Genomic DNA, 18134 nt, shown 5'->3' with positions numbered 1-18134 from the left:
CTATGTCAACTGTGTTGTTCTTTCTGAAGATTAATACTTTTTTTCTTAATTTGTTGGCCATTCTAGTTTCTGTAAGCAATGAAGATAATACTTTAGAAATTTCATGGGTAAAGAAGAGATTAAAATTAGTGCTGAAAGCCAAGGGAAAGTTTTATATACCAAGATGCAAGGAAATCACTAAGTTATAATTAGCAGCAGGAAATATAAATAGTTAATATGGAACTCTCTACGGATACTGGTCTTTCTCAATCCCTTATCCAATTCAGTCGCTCTTGTGTGGCCATTTACTATTGGCACAGTAAGACGTGTTCGTTTTGTTTATAAAATAGGTTATAAATCATCTTTAAACAAATTTGGTAAGTTTTACTGAATTTACATGTTGCTATTCCCATTATCAATGTCTTAGAAGAAAAATTAAAGAGCAGAAAGATTTTTGCTTATATATGTCGGTGCCTACCTGCTTTTTTCCTCTTGATTTTATATAAATTGACAAAAGGTTTCTTAAATTACCCTCAAAGTTGTTTAACAGAAACGTGACAATAGAAAATAGTCAAGTGATGAGGAGGGCATAATAGTTCTCCCTTCATTCGCTTATTAACTCTCAGTTCTAAGTTTCAGGCACTGACCTGGTCTAAGAATGAGAAATATTCCATAAAACCATGATAATAGCAACATCAGCTCACGTCATGTGCTGGCCAGACACTGTTGTAAACTCTTCACACGTACTGATTTATTTAAGAAGTTACTGAGAGGAATCAGATTACAGGATTCCTGAAAGCCTATGGATTAAGTATTGTTAATCTACCCATTTTACAGATGAGGAAATGGAATCAGAGAGTGATTAACTCTGTAGTCCAAGGTCACAGAACTAGTAAGTGAAGAAGCTTAAATTAAAAAAAAAAAATTTTTTTTTTGATATTTATTTACTTTGGGAGTGGGGGGCGGGGGCGGTGAGCAGGGGAGGGGCAGAAAGAGAGGGAGATACAGAATCCGAAGCAGGCTCCAGGCTCTGAGCTGTCAGCACAGGGCCCGACCGAGGGCTCGAACTCACGAACCGTGAGGTCATGACCTGAGCTGAAGTCGGACGCTCAACTGACTGAGCCACCCAGGTGCCCTGAAGAAGCTTAGATGTTAACCTGCCCGCCTCACTACTACCCTAGAATGTCATTTTCCTCTAAGGAGCTATTTCCCAGTGAGGGAGAATAGTAATAAGGCAATTAGAATTCAGTTGCACTGATATGACGTAGTGGTAAGGCCGGCTGTTAGGAGAGATCTGACCAGTCCAGAAAGGGATGTAGGAGAGAGAAAGACCGACAGAGGGTAGTTCTGAAGAAACAATACCTTATCAGCATGTCTGATAATGGGAAGAGATAGTTGAGGAAAGAGTGGAAGAATCAAGAAGTCAGTAAGTGGGAGACTTTGTGCGAAGGTTCAAAACCCAAGACTGGACTAGATATAGGGAGTGTGTGGGGGCTTAGTATGTCTGTGTGACAGCAGATGGTGACGGCGGTGCGTGGAGGTGAGGCAGATCGTACAGGGCCTTGAGTGGGTGGAAAAAAAAAATTGAGTGAGGAACATTCTGGAAGCAAGGAGGATAAGAGGATGTGGAGTGGGGGCAAGACCGAGGAAGGAAGACCGTGTCGTTTGGTAAAATTGTCTCCATGCTCAAAGGTCTCTCACAGACAAATGTGGCTGTTGTGCAGCTGATAATGGTCAAGGAAATGTGTCTGATGAGAGAAGAAGGCAGGGCGATTTAGACAGGCCCCCATCTCTGCAGTGCGTCTGAGGGGCAGCTGTGCCCAGCACAGCTGTGGTGGCCATGGCTGAGATGTATTTTCAGCCATGAACAGAGTACTGTTCTGCCCAGCTGCAGCACAGGAAGGAAGGCTCATGAGGCTCTACTCCTATTAATTCTTTGGCCATTCATTACTACTGTGACCTTAAAGGTCCTACTGGGCATTCAAGTGGGACGGCATGTGTAACTCTGCTGGAATATTCCATTGTAATTCAGTGTTTAAGGACCAAGAAAACTTTTACCCAACTTCTGGCAACTAGTAAATAAATAAGCTTACATAAAACTCTTAGAGCAAGGCTTCCCCATTCCTGACTGGGAAGACCCCATTCATATTTTCTTTTTCTAACTCTTCTCTACTTTCTCTAATTATCTTCCCTAATATTGTACTTGTTTCAAACGTTAGCATGTAACAGGCTAACACAGTCACTGAACATGTAGCATCTAGACAGCAGGCTGGATGGGTCGGAAGAGTGCTGTATTTTATTTGTCCTGTCATGATGGAGTGTTGGCTTTAACAGTTGTATCTTCGCATGGGCAGGGAAATCTCCACAGAGGAGACGATGAGAAACACGTAGGACAGGGAAGCCATCCCTGCAAATGGTCCAGAGTCAGGTTTGGAAGGCACATCCGTAGGAAGTAGAACTTCTGTTAGAAAATGGCGTCGAGAAATACTAAGCAGTGAAGATGAGGAAGGAGGTTAAGGGCAGCTTGAATCAAAGCGAGGGCATGGGGAGTGATAGTCTGATTCAGTCTGTGTTTACTCTGAGAGTGATGTGCTGAAAGGAACAAAGAATGAAGTCAGAAAGACCAAGGAGAGGGCCAGAGGCTAGGTGTGAGGAAAAAGTTCACAAGGGAGGATGAGAACCATGCCTCGTGAATGAAAGCATCGTGTGGGGTACATTACAAAAGAGTAATCTATAGAATTATATGACCAGTCGATCCTGTTTCCATGCGTAGTAAAGTCAGAAGAATTCATTTGTCCTAGCCTGGGAAATGAGAGAAATAATGGTTCCATGGGCGTAAAGGTCAACTATTGGGACACCCAACTGGGGGAAGAAGTACAGGATGGGGCTGGACCCCCCCCTTACCAGATGTAGTCAGTCATTTTTGTTTAGTGCTTTGGAACTGGGAAAATGATATTCTTAGGACATATTAGTAAGCCTGAATGATCGAATGAACGAAGAAGAGTCACTGATTTTTTTTTTTTTTTTCCCACTAACTGAAGGGTGTGGCTCATTTGTCTCATGACTGCCCGAGTCAGGGATTGCTTTCTTAGGAATTTAGGGAACTCTCAAGTCAGGAAAACTAGAGAAGTCTGTGACAATGTTTCACCCAGTGTTTGATTTTGAGATGGAAAGCTTAGATTTATCAGGGTTTATCCACCTTGGGTGTTCTTGGAAACTAGCATAAGATATTCCATGATAACAAAGGGTAGGTCTAGTAAGTTCTTGAGTGTTAGAGGTATTACAGTATAATGTCTTTGAATTAAGTCCTCAGTATGAACAGGAGTATTGAATCAATTAAATGAGCAAAATACACCTTTTTACTTGTTCTAAAGTGCCTACTGTAGAGGGCAGTGAGAGGGCTCTTGAGCTGACTTTCTGAATTCAGATCCCAATTCTGCCACTTGTGTGGAAGGTACGTGATCTGGGGCCAATTATTTAACTTTTATGACTCAGTCCTCATTTGTAGAATGGGAGTAATAATTATTCCTGCTTCATAACATTTTTTTTGTAAGAATTAAAGGAATTAGTACATGAAAAGAGCTCAGACCAGTAGACAGATACATTACTAGCTTAAAAACATGGACTGTTATGAATATTATTTTTGAAAAACTGCCTTGACTTTCTTTTTCTGTGTCTTAAATTTAAAAAAAAAATGTAAACAGTGAATGTCCCCTTCTTTTTTGAAAACATTAAAATGCTCTCCGCTAACATTGTGAGTTGCTCAGGGGAAGACGCAAGAGTTAACTGACTTTGCTGTTGGGAGAGCAACTCTGACAGTGTGTTTGTGACAGTGTCTGATACACGTCTTCATTTTTAACACCCAGTGCTGATACACATGACACACGACTCGTTTGTACACACACAGACAACTATTGAGATTTTGATAAGGATTGCATTAATTGGGAAGTAATTGACATCTTGGTAAACTTTTAAGTTTTCTAATGTACTCTGCTGTCTATTCAGGCCATCTTGAATTCCTTCCAGTATTATTTTAGAGTTGTATGTATAGAAGTGTGACGCATTTTTGTGAGATATATTCCTAAGTCCTTGATTTGTTTCATGGTATTTTCAATGGTACCTTTTTTTTTTCAGATTGCATTTTTACTTATTTGTTCCTGGGATATAGAAGTGAAATGAATTTCCCCACACTGACTTTGTATTTCTAAATTTTGGTAAACCTAGTTATCTTCATTTTTATCTGAAGATTATTATCCTTAATTTTCTACTGCAGAAACATATTTTTTAGGAATAATTGTTTATTCCTTATTTTCCAATCCTTCTACATTTTTCTATGTTTTCTTACTTTATGGTAGAACAGAATTGGCATGGCTGGACACTCTTCTCCTATGTGATATCAGAGAAAAAAATCTTTCAACATTTCATTCTAAGGATGATGTTTGCTATAGGGTTTTGTAAAGATGTTGTATCAAATTGGGGAAGTTCCTTTTATTCTTAATTTACTAGGAGTTTTTATCGTGAATGTGAGTTGAGTTGTATCAAACTTTTCTTCTGCATTCACTAAGATGATGTTTTGTTTTGTTTTTTTTCCTCCGTTATTTTTGTTAATGTGGTCTATTATTGTGATTGGCTTTCAAGTGTTAAGCCAGTGTTCCACTGTATGGAATAAACCCAACTTCATCATGCTATATAATCTCTCCTTTTGTATTTTGCTGTATTTTATTTACTATTACTTTGCATAGGATTATTGCAGCTATCATCACTAACGAGATTTAATCTCTAATTTTCTGTTCTTGAAAATTCCTTATGGAGAGAAGATTATTCTAGACTCCTACAACAGGTGAAAGCGTTCTCTCTAGCATCATCTGGAAGAGTTTGCACACGCCTGGTGTCATTGCTTCCTTTAAGATTTGCTAGAATTTGCTGGGGAAGTATCTGGGCCTGGAGTTTTCTTTTAGGACAGGTTTTCACTGAATATTCGATTTTGGTAAAATAGACGTGTTTGGCCATTCTGTTTCTTCTCACGTCTGTTTTTATAAGTGGTCATTTTCTGGGTTTTCCCCATTTTGTTTAAATTTTCTACTTTTTGGAATATATTTGTTAATAAAATCCTCTTATTGGATAAAATCCTATCTTGAATGTCAGTAGGATCTGTAGCTGCGTCCACTTAAACGCAATATTAATTGCGTTTAACCTTCTTTCTTGGTGGGGATTTATCAATTAAGTTAGTCTTTAGAAAGAGCTATCACTGGCCTTTGTTAATCCTACCTGTTAACCTGCTTTCTTTTTCATTAATTAGTAGTACCCTTATTTTTATTCCTTTCTTCCTTTTATTTTCCTTGGGATGAATTCAGTATTTTTTTTCTAACTCTTTTCCCGTCTTTCTAATCTTCCTAACATTTAAAGAGCATTTAAAGTTCTACAATTGTCTATAAGCACAACTTTAGCTCCAGGCCAGACATTTTGGTGTTGATATTTCATTATCATTCAAATTTAATAAAAACTTTTTTTACTCCCTGTTTTTATTTCTTCTTTGGCCAAGAAGCATATTGCTTAATTTCCAAGTATTTGAAGATTTCCTGTCAATCTTTTTTGTTCCTGGTTTCTAGCTTAATTGCTTTCTGGTCAGAAAATATTCATTGAGAAAATGGCCTACTTTTGTAAATTTTCCATGTGTGCTTGAAAAGGTTATCTAGGATATTGTTCTGGATATATATTCATTGATTAAATTTGTTGATGGCATTCAATATATATATATTTTAATGTTTTTATTTATTTTTGAGACAGAGAGAGATGGAGCATGAGCAGGGGAGGGGCAGAGAGAGAGGGAGACACAGAATCTGAAGCAAGCAAGCTCCATGCTCTGAGCTGTCAGCACAGAGCCCGACGCGGGGCTCGAACTCACAGAGTGTGAGATCATGACCTGAGCCGAAGTCAGGACGCTTCAGCTTCACCGACTGAGTCACCCAGGCGCCCCACATTCAATCTTTTATATTCTGATTTTCATTTTCGGTTGGGCTTCTTGTATCAATTACTTAGAGATGTATGTCAAAACTTTCCACTGTGGATTTGTCTATTTCTCCTTGTAGCTTGGTCAGTTTTTGCTTTCTGTGTTCCAAAGCTATGTTAATTGGGTTGTATGTATTAAAATTGCTATAGTTTCCTGGTGAATTAGATCATTAATCAGTTGGAAGTGATGTATTTATCTCTAAACAATAAATGAAATTTTACCTTAGTATCTTATATTAATATGGCCACACCACCTCCCACTTATTGGTTTCTTCATAATATATCCTTTCCTATTATTTTCTGTTTATATTTTAGGTATCTTTCTTGTTTCTGACCATCGCTAGCTTTTCATTATAGCTTGTAGTCCCTTCAAATTTTTTTTTTTTTTAGTCCCTTCAAGTTTAATGTGGTTACTGATATGTTTAGATTCAAATCTGTGGTTTTTAGGGGCGCTTGGGTGACTCAGTTGGTTAAGCATCCAACTTCGGCTCAGGTCATGATCTTACCGTTCGTGGGTTGAGCCCTGCGTGGGGCTCTGTTCTAACAGGTCAGAGCCTGGAGCCTGCTTCGGATTCTGTGTCTCCCTCTCTCTCTCTCTCTCTCTGCCCCTCCCTCGCTCGTGCTCTGTCCCTCTCTGTGTCTTAAAAAATAAAATAAAACCTTAAAAAAATAAACAATGGCAAGATGAACGTAGCACAGCTGTGCCAGAGCATGTGAGAAAATGACATCTTTGTGGTTTGTCTACAGCACGTTTAACTGGACGGTCCCATTCCTTTCCTTCCTGGCCTGCCTGATCCTGGCAGTGGTCACCGTCACTTTGTATTTTATTCCACTCCGGTACATCGTTTTAATCTGGGGTAAGTTGGGCATGGTCCTTCTCCTAGCAGTCGATTTCAGGTAAGAATCAGTTACTCATTTGTAAAGTGGGACTATAAACTTTAAGTGTGCTCTTGTTGGCAATTAAACACGAGATTAAGGAAGGCGTTTGGGGAACAAAAAACTTCCAGGACCTCCCTGAAAAGGCCAATTGCGTGAACAGTCAGCACAGATATGTACAGGCCTCCTGCATAATTGCAATCCAATAAAAATGTGATGGTGCATGTGATTTCCCTTTGGGCTTTCGCAGTCATAAATACTCTTGAATAATATATTGCCGTGGCCTGGTTAACTTTGAGGAAACAGTTATTCAAACAGTGACCAACCACCTGCATCTCGCCCCTTACATTATGTAAAAGTAGATCTGGCCGCTGCCGGGCTGCTTCTGACACTTCCTCTCTCCTGGAGGAAAAATAACCTAAACCCCATACTTAAATCCAGAAGCAGTAGAGAGGAAGGTGGGTAGCTACTCCCTAACCAGTGCCTGATGGAAGAGGAAGCTATTATTTAGCAGGGTAAACGGGGTGCCTGTATAAAGTTGAGCTGCTCTACAAAAGCAGAAACAAATTCACGAACTCGAAATAAATGTCACGACTTGATTTACTACGCAAGCTAGCAGCTGGACAAAATACAAGCAGCTTTGTGAATATTTGTGTCTGTTGCTGGGTGGGCTCCGGGTTGATAGAAGGAGGGTGCAGTACAGTCGGTTAATTGTTGGAGAAGCAATCAACCCTTTTCCGTGAGAGTCTGCCCGTCGTAGTGTTACTTGGCTCCTATGACTACTGCTGAGTTCTCAATCACAGCCACCCCCTTCCAGGGATCCTCAGATGTTAAGATGTTCCGAGAACTTACAAACACAAGTGACTGCATTGAGATGCATTCATCTTTAAGCAAAAGCCGAGACGCTGCAAATGTCAGATAAAAAGCTCCAACCTTTCTAAAACCATTAAATGTAGACCTTTTCAAAGAGAACCCACAGGAGTAGAGTCCTGCCGACGAGGAAAGCCAAGTGTAGACATTCTGAACTGGGAAAAGCCTTCGAAAAAATAGAATAACTCATAAAACTTCAGAGGTGGAATGATTTTCAGGGAGCATAATCCACTGGTTCTCTGTTTCGTCGAGGAAGTGAAAATCCCGTGTGAAGAAGGAGCTCTCTTTTATCGCCAAGCCTGAGAAAAGAAAAAGATATTCTCATTTCCCTCCTTAGGGGTCGGTTTTGAGCCTTGATGACCTTCACTCTTGGGGAAAGTCTTCTAGGCATACTTAGTTTTTGTTTATTTGTTTCTGTGTTTTGCAACAGTGCTAGCACATGGGTCTATGGACCCTTCGAAAGAGAGCGTGGAGCTCTTCAGATCCATTGATCAAGAAGGAACATTTTGTGAAAGTATTTCCCAGCATACCTTCTGTACTAAATGTTATCTATTTAGACCGAACAGTCTCACTCTTTCTTAATTGTTTTCCATTAAGAATGAGTTTCCGAATCCACTCAACTGCGTTTAAAACGCAGATCTTAAAACTATTGTCTGCCCCTAACCAAAACATGATTCAAAATCACGAGGATTATTTGGCCAATATTCTGTTCATTTTTAAGCTAGTGTGAGTTGAATGCATGGTCAGCTTATCAAACCCCATTTCTCATGATTTCCTAATCATTCTAGTGCACGCTTGATTTGCTTTTCTGCATCTTGCCCCCCACAAAGAAGACTATGCTATATCTCCTCCTGTGATCGTCAGGTTTTGAATTCCAGTCCCTCTTTCTGTTTATCCAGAATTGCTTTGACGTCTGATCTCATCCTCCAAGATCTTGGCAGCTCTCCAACACCAAAGTTTGGCATCTAATTAATAAGATATTGCTGTTGTTTTAATTTAGCTTATGGATGAAATTATTGAATAGAGTGGACTTCATTATGTTCTCCCGAGCTGACACTAACCCTGTGAGCTTCGTCTTTTGCGTCTGGTCCTTTAGTTTTGCATTCTAGATGGGGGCTTATAGTTTATTGATGAGTTCACCATATATGATGTAGTCAAAAGCTTTGACAGTCAACACATGATCTGTTGGCTCATTGAATGAAATCTGCCATGCCATCACGGAATATACGGTACAATTCTATTTTCTTTTCCAAATTAGTTATTAGGTAACATGGACCCAGGACATTCCTTTAGACATCTCCTATATGACTGTATCCTTGGTAGAGACTTTCTCATGTGGAAGATTACTTCATATGTCTTAAATTTCTGGTGTTCCTTTTCACTTTATTAAGGATCGGAAGATTATTTATTATTCTAAGTTATTTATTCATTTCCAGTGAGTCCTAAAAGTGGTAAGATCCTGAGTTTGGGTTTTTTTGTTTTTGTCTTTTTTTGGTCCAGTATTTTTAACCCTTTGGAACAAAGCTATTTAGCCGTATGTTCTCTATTTCCATATTCTACACACCAAAGGATGTTTTTGTAGAACTCATGATGAAGTACGAGAATTACTTAACATACGCCTCAGAAAGCAGCCTAATTTCATAATGGCCATAAGCAATGTTCCTTGACTCACCAACTCCATTGCAAGGTTTTGAAGGGTAAGACACTTTTCCTTCCTCTTTAGCCTATAGTTCCTGGTGGAGCTACATAAAGGTAGTAGATCTTTAACAAGTACTTGACGGATATTTAACGAGTGGAGGAGTCCTGCAAGTTTCATAGCTGTGGTCTACATGAATGGCATTTCTTTTGAGCCCACCACCCACCTATCTAGTGTGGGAGTGTAGACTTGGAAAATTATGTGAGAAGCAGTTTGAGAGGGATAGATGAAATTGTCTTAAGGAAACCAGATGTACTGAAGTGCGATCACTTATTTGATGTATTTCTAGGAGGCAAGGCCTTTCTTAGGGTTAGCTCCCAAGCGGGTTTTCTGTCCCCTTGGAAAGGTGTTTCATATTCTTTCCATTCTACTTACATCATAGATACTGGAGCTCTGCTCTGAGGTACTTCTGTTGTTCCAAGGTGGAGATGAACTCCCCAAGCTAGATTTTGAGCTTCTTGAAAGAAGGACCCATGACTTATTCAACATTATATCTCCATTTGTCATACCACAATGACTTTTCGGTGGCAAGCACTTAGCGTTGGATACATGTGCAAGCAAGGACCCTCAGCCCCATCTCACCCACTCCTATTGATGTATCGAGGTCAGGGTACATCCCAAGTCACTCATAAAAGTACCTGAAAAATAGTGTTATAATTCTCTTTCAGGTACTTATTCACCTGTGGCCATATGTGCAAAGCAGTCATCCAATATTTCCAGCTTTCTTCAAGAGACTTTTTTATTTTATTTTATCTATCTATTTATTTATTTATTTATTTATTTTTGCTGGGGATCTCATTACACTCTAATGATCTGTTCAGTTTGTGATCCGGGACAATTAAATGATAGTGTCTTTGCCAAACATTATCCCTCAGTATTTGGATTCCCACGGTTTTCGTGTGCTACAAAATTAACATTCACAGCAGAGGTGCCCTTTGCCTCTCTGTATTCAGGTGAAAAAATCGAAAGGCGTGTCTATCATGCTACCGAAAAAGGTACAGCTTCCAAATTTGGCTGTGTGCGATCACATGCCTAACAGTGTAACGATTCTTCTCCTATCCGCGCCCTTTGGTTTGGGGCTTGTTGACATCTGGAGTGATGATGGTAGCCCCCTTCATTGTTACAGAATTTCAGAGTGCAGAATCTTCTAGCTTATGTTGTGCAACGTAATTCTGCCATCAACCTACGACACTATATATATAATAGGGCAGATCTTTTTTTGCTCAGATTTTAACGTAAGTAGTCTGAGGCACAGAAAGGTTAAGTGGTTTGCCTGAAACCACACAGCTACCACACGGGGATGCCAGAGCTGGGGCCAAGATGTGGCTGTTCCGTAACGCTTGTTCCTCGCTTCATCGTCCCTTAATGATGACCCAGGAGTACCTGATCCCCTGTTGACACTTGGGCTCATGCAGTAAGTAATGACGCCATTTGATGGCTTTACAAAATAAGGTGGGCTTTTGCAGCACGCCCTCTGAGCGCCTTGTAATTTTTATCCTAAGTTGTTCAAACAGACAGTCTCAGTGCATTATGGGGCTCCTTCTGCCCTTGTTGGTGCGTTTGAGCTACTGTGCAGGTTTATAATCTTCTCAGTGACTAAGAATGCAGTGTTTTGATCGGCTGCGATATTATCCCTGCCTTGCTGCTCATTGTAAAGGCTCCAGATGCGCACACTATATATAATTAACAATAGAAGATATATCTTTTCTCAATACGTCTTTGTCTCCCTTCATCATTTCGCCTTGTCTGTTTTCTCTTGCCAAAAAAGCCCATGCTACAATTAAGTGTCGTTAGAATAACACAGCGAGAGTATTTCAGTTTAAAGGAACTCGGGGCAATTTCAGCTAGAAACACGAAGCTTGCCGTGGGGGGAGAGGGAAGAAAGGCCTAGTGCAGCTTGGACTTGAGAGAAAAAGGGTCGTCCGCAAGAAGCCTTCCCCAGCCCTACGGCCAAGCCACCAGTTACTCATGAACAGTGGCTGGCTCCCATTTGCAAAGCAGATGTAAATCTGACCCTCTAAGGAAATGACGGGAGGTTGCATTGTGTCAGCTATCATGTCACTCGGGAAGCTCAGTCGTTAGAGGAAAGCAAAATACTATCTAATGAAGAAAAACATCAAAGCTTTTGTGTGTCGGGGCCGGCTTTGGGGTAAAAGGGCTCATCGAAGGTGAGAATTCTTTCAGCATCATTGGGATGGCCAGGTAATAAACAAACACTGATCTTTGCTAATAAACAAGCACTGGTCTTTGCTAATAAACAAACACTCCGTGGCAAGTCTTCTGAAGCCCACCACCCAGTCTCTGGGCTTTTGAAAACTCAGCATGGAAAAGAGTTGACCTTTGGTGAAAAGACAGTGGCTGATGTGCTCTTAGCAGCAGCTCCGAGGAGCAGAGTAGGAAACAGAGGTGGCCGACAGGTACATCCCCTCTGGAAAGAAAACCGCAGGCGGAACGTCCCCCCTGGACATGCCCACGCACCCAAGGTGCACCCTTCAAAGACACCTTCCACGTTGAACCTCCTCTAATTACTACGGTCCCCGTCCTGAATTAGCAGGGACTCCATGGACGAGACACACCCACGCACCGCCTTGCGGTCCGTAAATTCAGTTAGCAACCAGACCAGGCTGATTTCCAGTGATAGCTTTTCACGGTTTCCTGTAGCATCAAAGTTACAGTCAACATGTCAGGTTCTGTTCTGCCGGGAGAGGAGAGAAACCGGTGCAAATGAGTTGGGGTAGGGGAGAGAGATTTCTGCAGTTTCTTTTTAACAACAAAAAAGGCAACACCCGCCCCTCCACCTCCCACTGCTACGTGTGGTCCAGAGCCCCCAAGCAGAGACTTGTTTGGGCTAATGAAGGCCTTTTCCCATCTGGGACATTGGTTTTCTTAGCAGAGGAGGCTGTTAATCAACCTAGTCCAAAAAAGCCGATGAGCTACTCTGTTTTCATGTGTGTTTCTGCCGCCCTGCTGCTGGGATTGTAATGGGATTTTCACAGTCCAAGGAGGCAGAGCTCCTGTCCGACAGAACCCCCACCCCCACCCCCGCCCCACCCTGCCTTCGTTCAAGACCGGGCATTTGTGAATGATTTCACATGACAGCAACGTGTGCGTGACATGAGGTCTAGTAATTGTTTTACACTAATTTTGACTTGTGAATGCCCCTCCCCCCCAGTCAGGAGAGTTTTTAAAGAGACAGACAGACAGATGGATACGCAGACAGACAAAGAGATCTCCTGGTGTTTCTATTTTTCAGGAATAAATAAATTTACTAAGAAGCTTCGAAATCCCTATGCCATCGACAATAATGAGCTGTTAGACTTCCTCTCCAGGGTACCGTCTGATGTTCAAAAGGTACGTAATGAACGGCCGCCACCAGCAGGGACCCCAACCCTGAAGTCTGGCCAGCCCCAGAGTCAGAGGAGCGCAGGGCTGTGCTTGGGTAATTGAGATAACGAATCAGAAAATCCTTAAAGCGGCCTGGCTTGCAGGGAGGTGGCAAGGAAACCTTTGTCCCGAGCCTGAGACGATTACGGAAAATTACCCAGAAAAAGAGCTACTTAAGAATGATCTGGAACCCCTACTGTGTGGGTATAGTGTGATGGTGTTCGTCCGTTTTATGATCGCTTGCCTCCCCCAGGAGGATAAGATGAGCTCGGTGAATGGGAGATCCCAAGCTGGGGGGATTCTTATTTTCCCCCTCTGCCACGTGGCAGGCATTTTAGGGGAAGTAGTGGACAGGAGGATTATTATTATTTGTTTTAATTCTTCCTTGCCCTTATCACGTCCTAGGCTTCCCTTCTATCTTTTCCCCTCGGAAGACTGAGGGATGCTGAGGGCAAAGCCCCCACTCACTCTCACACATAAAGGCAGAGATAGCGTGACATAATTGGAGATCGATCGGAAATATTGTTCACAGGTACTTCGTCCAGCGGCATCTGGTTTCTGTGGATGCGTTGAGATTAAACGAGGCAACAATACCAGAAAGTCTCATAGAATACCTGATCTACGCCCCTGCAGATCAGGCTGCCATAAATCCAGAGGAAGGAGGGTAGGCAATGATTTCTCTAAAGGAGCATCGAGATCACAGAATAGGTAGATGGGGAGACCGTGGTAGGACATACCAACGCGATGATCAAAGACACAGCCCTTTATTATCTGAGAGCATCCAAATCAAGTATCGATTTTCGTCTCTGGGCCACGGTCACATCGCTGGTTCCCAGGTAGCTTTGTGCGGATTACAGTGACTTGGAGGTGAAAAGCCCTAGGATTTCTTTCCCCTTCATTCTGAGTTCTAGAGATTAAAACAGACTCCGTGATGCTATTTCTCTTTCACCTCCATTTTATAATATAATTAGCTAATAACTGCGCTCTATGAATATGAAGTTACTCGTTAACATTTGCATTACATGATCATAAAACAGTAACCCGGCCCTGTTTGTTTTGCATTGAAGATTGGAGGGTATGTCACCCCTGCTCCCCTGGGGGACCCTCACAAAACACTCTAAGGAAAGGGTGCTTTTTTCATGTATCTGCTCTCGGCAAAGTGTAGCTCAACATATGTGATGGGACACGATGTCCTTGGGGAGTTTGGCACAAATGCTAAAAAACAGTGAGCACATGTGGTCTGTAATACAATACTTCAAATAAAGCCATTCTGCCGTCAGCCAATCAAAACCCACACACCAAAGCAATGCGATCGCAATGTGCAGTCACTTCAGTTGCAACATGAGGTTGTCCCTGCTTCCTTGAAGAAAGGAAATCACCATCAAGCACGCCCCACCGCAAGGATTGTCTCTACACGGTCGACACGGCAGCCCCTCAGAGCGGCCATCCAGTTGGGAGGTGACGTGATTACAGAGGGACACAGCAAAAGAGCGTTCGAGGAGGATCTACAATATGCTAGTGAGATCCCCCCATGTGTCACCAAGAGTGCTTTCTAATAACACAATGGTTTGCCACTGGGGACACCCTGAGCACTCTTGTTTATCACAGATGGTTTAGCCATTACACTGCGAAGGAAATTCATTTTTAAGAGAAATGTATTTAACTTTGTGGCCAGTATCCATTTCAACATTTTTTTGGGGGGGGGGGGCTTCTCTCTGGCCAAATAAATGTATATAATTTGCAGAGACATTTTTTTTTTGCCTCCAAGATTGTAGATAGTTTGAAATGACTCTTTCTTAGTAAGTCGCTGCATCGTGTACTAAGGGAAACACTCGCAAGAGGCAGTTATTAAGTGTACTTGTGGCTGAAAACGGGCACGCGCAAAACTGGAATTATCTGGCCGCGCCGAGAGCAGGTAGAAACTCAGGCATCTCATTAGAAAAATCTGCTTTTAATATTTTGGTTTCAAGAAATGATGCATGACTTCTCAAATCCTTCCTGCAATTAATCCCTTCATGTTCCTGTGTTTAGAAAATGATTCATTACCTTTGAACCTTCCTTCCTTTGCCTCGGTTTGTCCTTGGGGAGCCATTAACACTCACTGTGGCGAGCTAGGGTTACCTAACCGCCGGCGTCCCGTCTGTTTGTTTTCACAGGTGCAGTACGCCGAACTGAGACCCTGCAGCAGCCACAGCCCCCTTCGGAAGAAGCGCAGTGCCGTCTAGGACACGCGCCAACTCAGGCCACCGGCACCCGATTCCCTGTGGGGTCGGTGAGACCCGTGATGTCTCTGTTCCACCGGTGGTCCCCACGGTGTCTTTCCAAAACACGTGCTGTGTGGAGCCCTCCCCCTCTTCTCCCCGCTTCTCCACGGGCACCCATTGCACACGTGTGCGCACGTCCACGCACACGGGTGTGCCGGTTGCGTAGCGGGTCGGCCCCTCGCAAGGAAACAAGCCAGAGACCGTGAAAGACTGATGTCCCTTCTCCCGTAGAAGGTAACGTAGGGCTGTCAGGGGTCTCAACAGCCTCCTTGAAAACCGCCGGGAGTCCACCTGGATTCAAGAGGGACTTTGAACTTGTTATGGTACCTCCACCAGATTCTCCTGAAGATCCGGTCATGTCCACTCCCGTCTGCACACTGCTTTCAGATTGTTGTTCACGTGAGGCAGTCGGTTTCTCCGAGTTAGCAAATCCCTGGTAGCCATCGTCTCCCCACATAATGTATATCATGCATAGATTTTTAAATAATGACCCAGATCAGCTCAAGTCTTTGGGAGTCTTTCAGCCGGGATTACTGAAGACCCGTATGGAAAATTGTGGTCAACACCTCGGCGCTGGATGCCAGCCTCTTTCACCATCCATTGCTGGCGATGGAAGGCCCCGGAAAGTCCAAAGGGACCACTCGTCCAAAAAGCGAAGGTTTCAGGGAGAGTATTTGGTTGCCTTAAAAACGCCATTTCTTCTGACTTGACTTTGCTTTATTTCCAAAATAAAATGTCAATATTATAGCTGCAGGACGTGGGGGATGAATGAATGAATTCTGAAAGTATTTAGAAAGAAAGGTAAAGGCTGGGGAGCAAGGGACTAACGAATGAAGGTGGACCGCTCACCTGATTGTCGTAATCCCTTCATTCGCCCGCATTTGGGGGCAGAAAGTAAAAATAAGGCAGCAGTCCAAAATGATCTTTCGTTCCTGAGCAAAATAATCTGCATGTAATACATCTATATCTCAGAACCGCGTTCCTAGAAAAGCATCATCCCCAAATCCTGAATAGTATCTGATGCCTACAGCCCCCATTTCATAGTACCCCCCAGGTAAAAACCCCGATTTTGTGCATATATAAAATGTATGCCAATATCTTTATGTTCAAATGATATTTAAGTTGTAAAGACCATATTTTGTTGACACATACTTTATGCAGTTTTATATATATATATAATATATATATATATATGTATTGTAAAGAAAAGTCGAGGTAAAAAAACAGATTTAATAGTGAGTTTTGCTATTTTTTTTCCTCTCTGGGTTGTAATTTAATAATCTTCAAACAAAATGTTTATGAAAAATGCCAAAGATTCTAAACCTTATCATCCCGTGTCTGTTTTTCTTCATATTATATCTTCCTGGGTTTCTTTCTGGCTGAGCCAGATTTCTGCATGATTTGATTTGCTTCAAGTTAATGAAGCTGGCTGGAAAAGAGCCTTGCAGAAATTATAAAAGCTCCAGTAAATCTCTTAGTTGTACATACAATAGATATCCAAGAACCTCTTTTGTGAAACCAGTTACTCAATCTTCTGTGTAAACAATGCCTCATTGTCTCACTCCCGACTATCATGTAGTTTATCATAGTCTGTCATTTTGTAACGACCTAAGTCAGACATTTTTAAACAGACATGTGAGATCTGATCAGTCATTGGAATGAAAACTTTCAGCAAGCAAAATAACCCCTTATTTATTTTTAAAAGTAGCACTGATACTTTATTGTTGTTCTTCGGCTATGCAATTTCAAAATGAAATAATTTGTCCAACAAGGAGCCATCATTAGCGACTCTTCCTCTGTCACCCAACAGGAATTCGGAGCGTTAAGTTTAGGATGCAGACAGCAGCGGGGATTCGGGACCGAATCAACCTTTAATAAACTGTCAATGGAAAACAAGTGTTAATTGATTAAGGAGGCTTTGAAGGTTAAAAATGTTAGTTGTAAGGGGAATGTGAAGACTTGTACAAGTAATCAAACTCGGATGAAAGATTCCAGAATGCTTTATATAAAATTTATGGATTGTGGATTCACAGTACGATCATTAAAGATAATTTAGTAGGAATGTTGAAGTTTAGCCAAGCTCTCCTGGTTCTCTTCTCAGACCTCACGCTCCCGTTTCCAGCCCTGCCTGGATGTCTTAAAGGCGTCTATCCCTCGGTGGGTCAGAAACTCCATTATTGCTCCCTTGATGTGTTCAGGACTCCTAATGTCATAGTCTCCCTCTCGTTTCCTTATTTCCCTTACTGGCACTGGCATCTTCTGGGCTGGGAGACTCTGGGCATCCCATTTGTTGTTACTTATGTTATTTCCCACACTTCCCAACCCACAAATTTGTAGATCCAGTGTTGACTGTCATGATATCTTGTCCATTTCTGATCACCACCCCCTAAGCCAAGGCCTCCATAACCTCTCACGAGTCACGGCGATTACATTATGCCAGATTAAACCTCATTCCGACAGTTCTTTTCACCAGGAATACTTTCAGGTTTCTGAAATTCTACCTTCCTTTATGTTTTTTTAAATGCTTGTTGGGGCGCCTGGGTGGCCCAGTCGGTTAAGCGGCCGACTTCGGCTCAGGTCATGATCTCGCGGTCCGTGAGCTCGAGCCCCGCGTCGGGCTCTGTGCTGACAGCTCAGAGCCTGGAGCCTGTTTCGGATTCTGTGTCTCCCTCTCTCTGACCCTCCCCCGTTCATGCTCTGTCTCTCTCTGTCTCAAAAATAAATAAACGTAATAAAAAAAATAAATAAATGCTTGTTTATTTTGAAAGAGAGAGAGCATGAGCGGGGAAGAAGGGGGGGTGCGGGGTGAGTAGAGAATCCCAAGCAGGCTCTATGCTCAGTGAGGAGCCCGACACAAGGCCTGATGTCACAACTGTGAGATTGTGACCTGAATCGTTATCAAGAGTCACCAACTGAGACACCCAGGTGCCTGAATTCTCCCCTTCTTTAAAAGTTGCAAAAGTTTCCTGCCCCAAATAGACTTTCTCTAACATCCTTGTCTGAATTACATTCCACCCTTCTCTCTTGTTCCCTCACATCTTCTATATCTTTCTGGC

At 42.2% G+C, this 18134-nt stretch overlaps 1 protein-coding gene across 4 annotated transcripts in view; it reads left to right on the top strand.

Annotated features, from left to right (window-relative positions):
* MCTP2 (multiple C2 and transmembrane domain containing 2) overlaps positions 1-15366 on the top strand; it is a 238519-nt gene extending 223153 nt beyond the window's left edge. For 3 of the 4 annotated variants that reach the window (XM_047086646.1, XM_047086644.1, XM_047086649.1), the window contains 3 exons: positions 6736-6845; positions 12684-12781; positions 14971-15366. In XM_047086646.1, the coding sequence (XP_046942602.1) occupies positions 6736-6845; positions 12684-12781; positions 14971-15039 (277 nt within the window). In that variant the 3' untranslated portion in view covers positions 15040-15366. Of the gene's footprint in view, positions 1-6735; positions 6846-9234; positions 9432-12683; positions 12782-14970 lie in introns of those variants that run through there. The other variant, XR_006963408.1, reaches the window with a different exon arrangement.
* The last annotated feature ends 2768 nt before the right edge of the window (positions 15367-18134 follow it).

This window comes from Lynx rufus, unplaced genomic scaffold (assembly GCF_022079265.1).
Source record: "Lynx rufus isolate CCGP_SWC_20201006 ecotype Redwood Valley unplaced genomic scaffold, mLynRuf1.p SCAF_21, whole genome shotgun sequence".
Taxonomy (NCBI): domain Eukaryota; kingdom Metazoa; phylum Chordata; class Mammalia; order Carnivora; family Felidae; genus Lynx; species Lynx rufus.
Note: the sequence above shows the minus strand (reverse complement) of the source record. Positions and strands in the feature narration are given on the sequence as shown.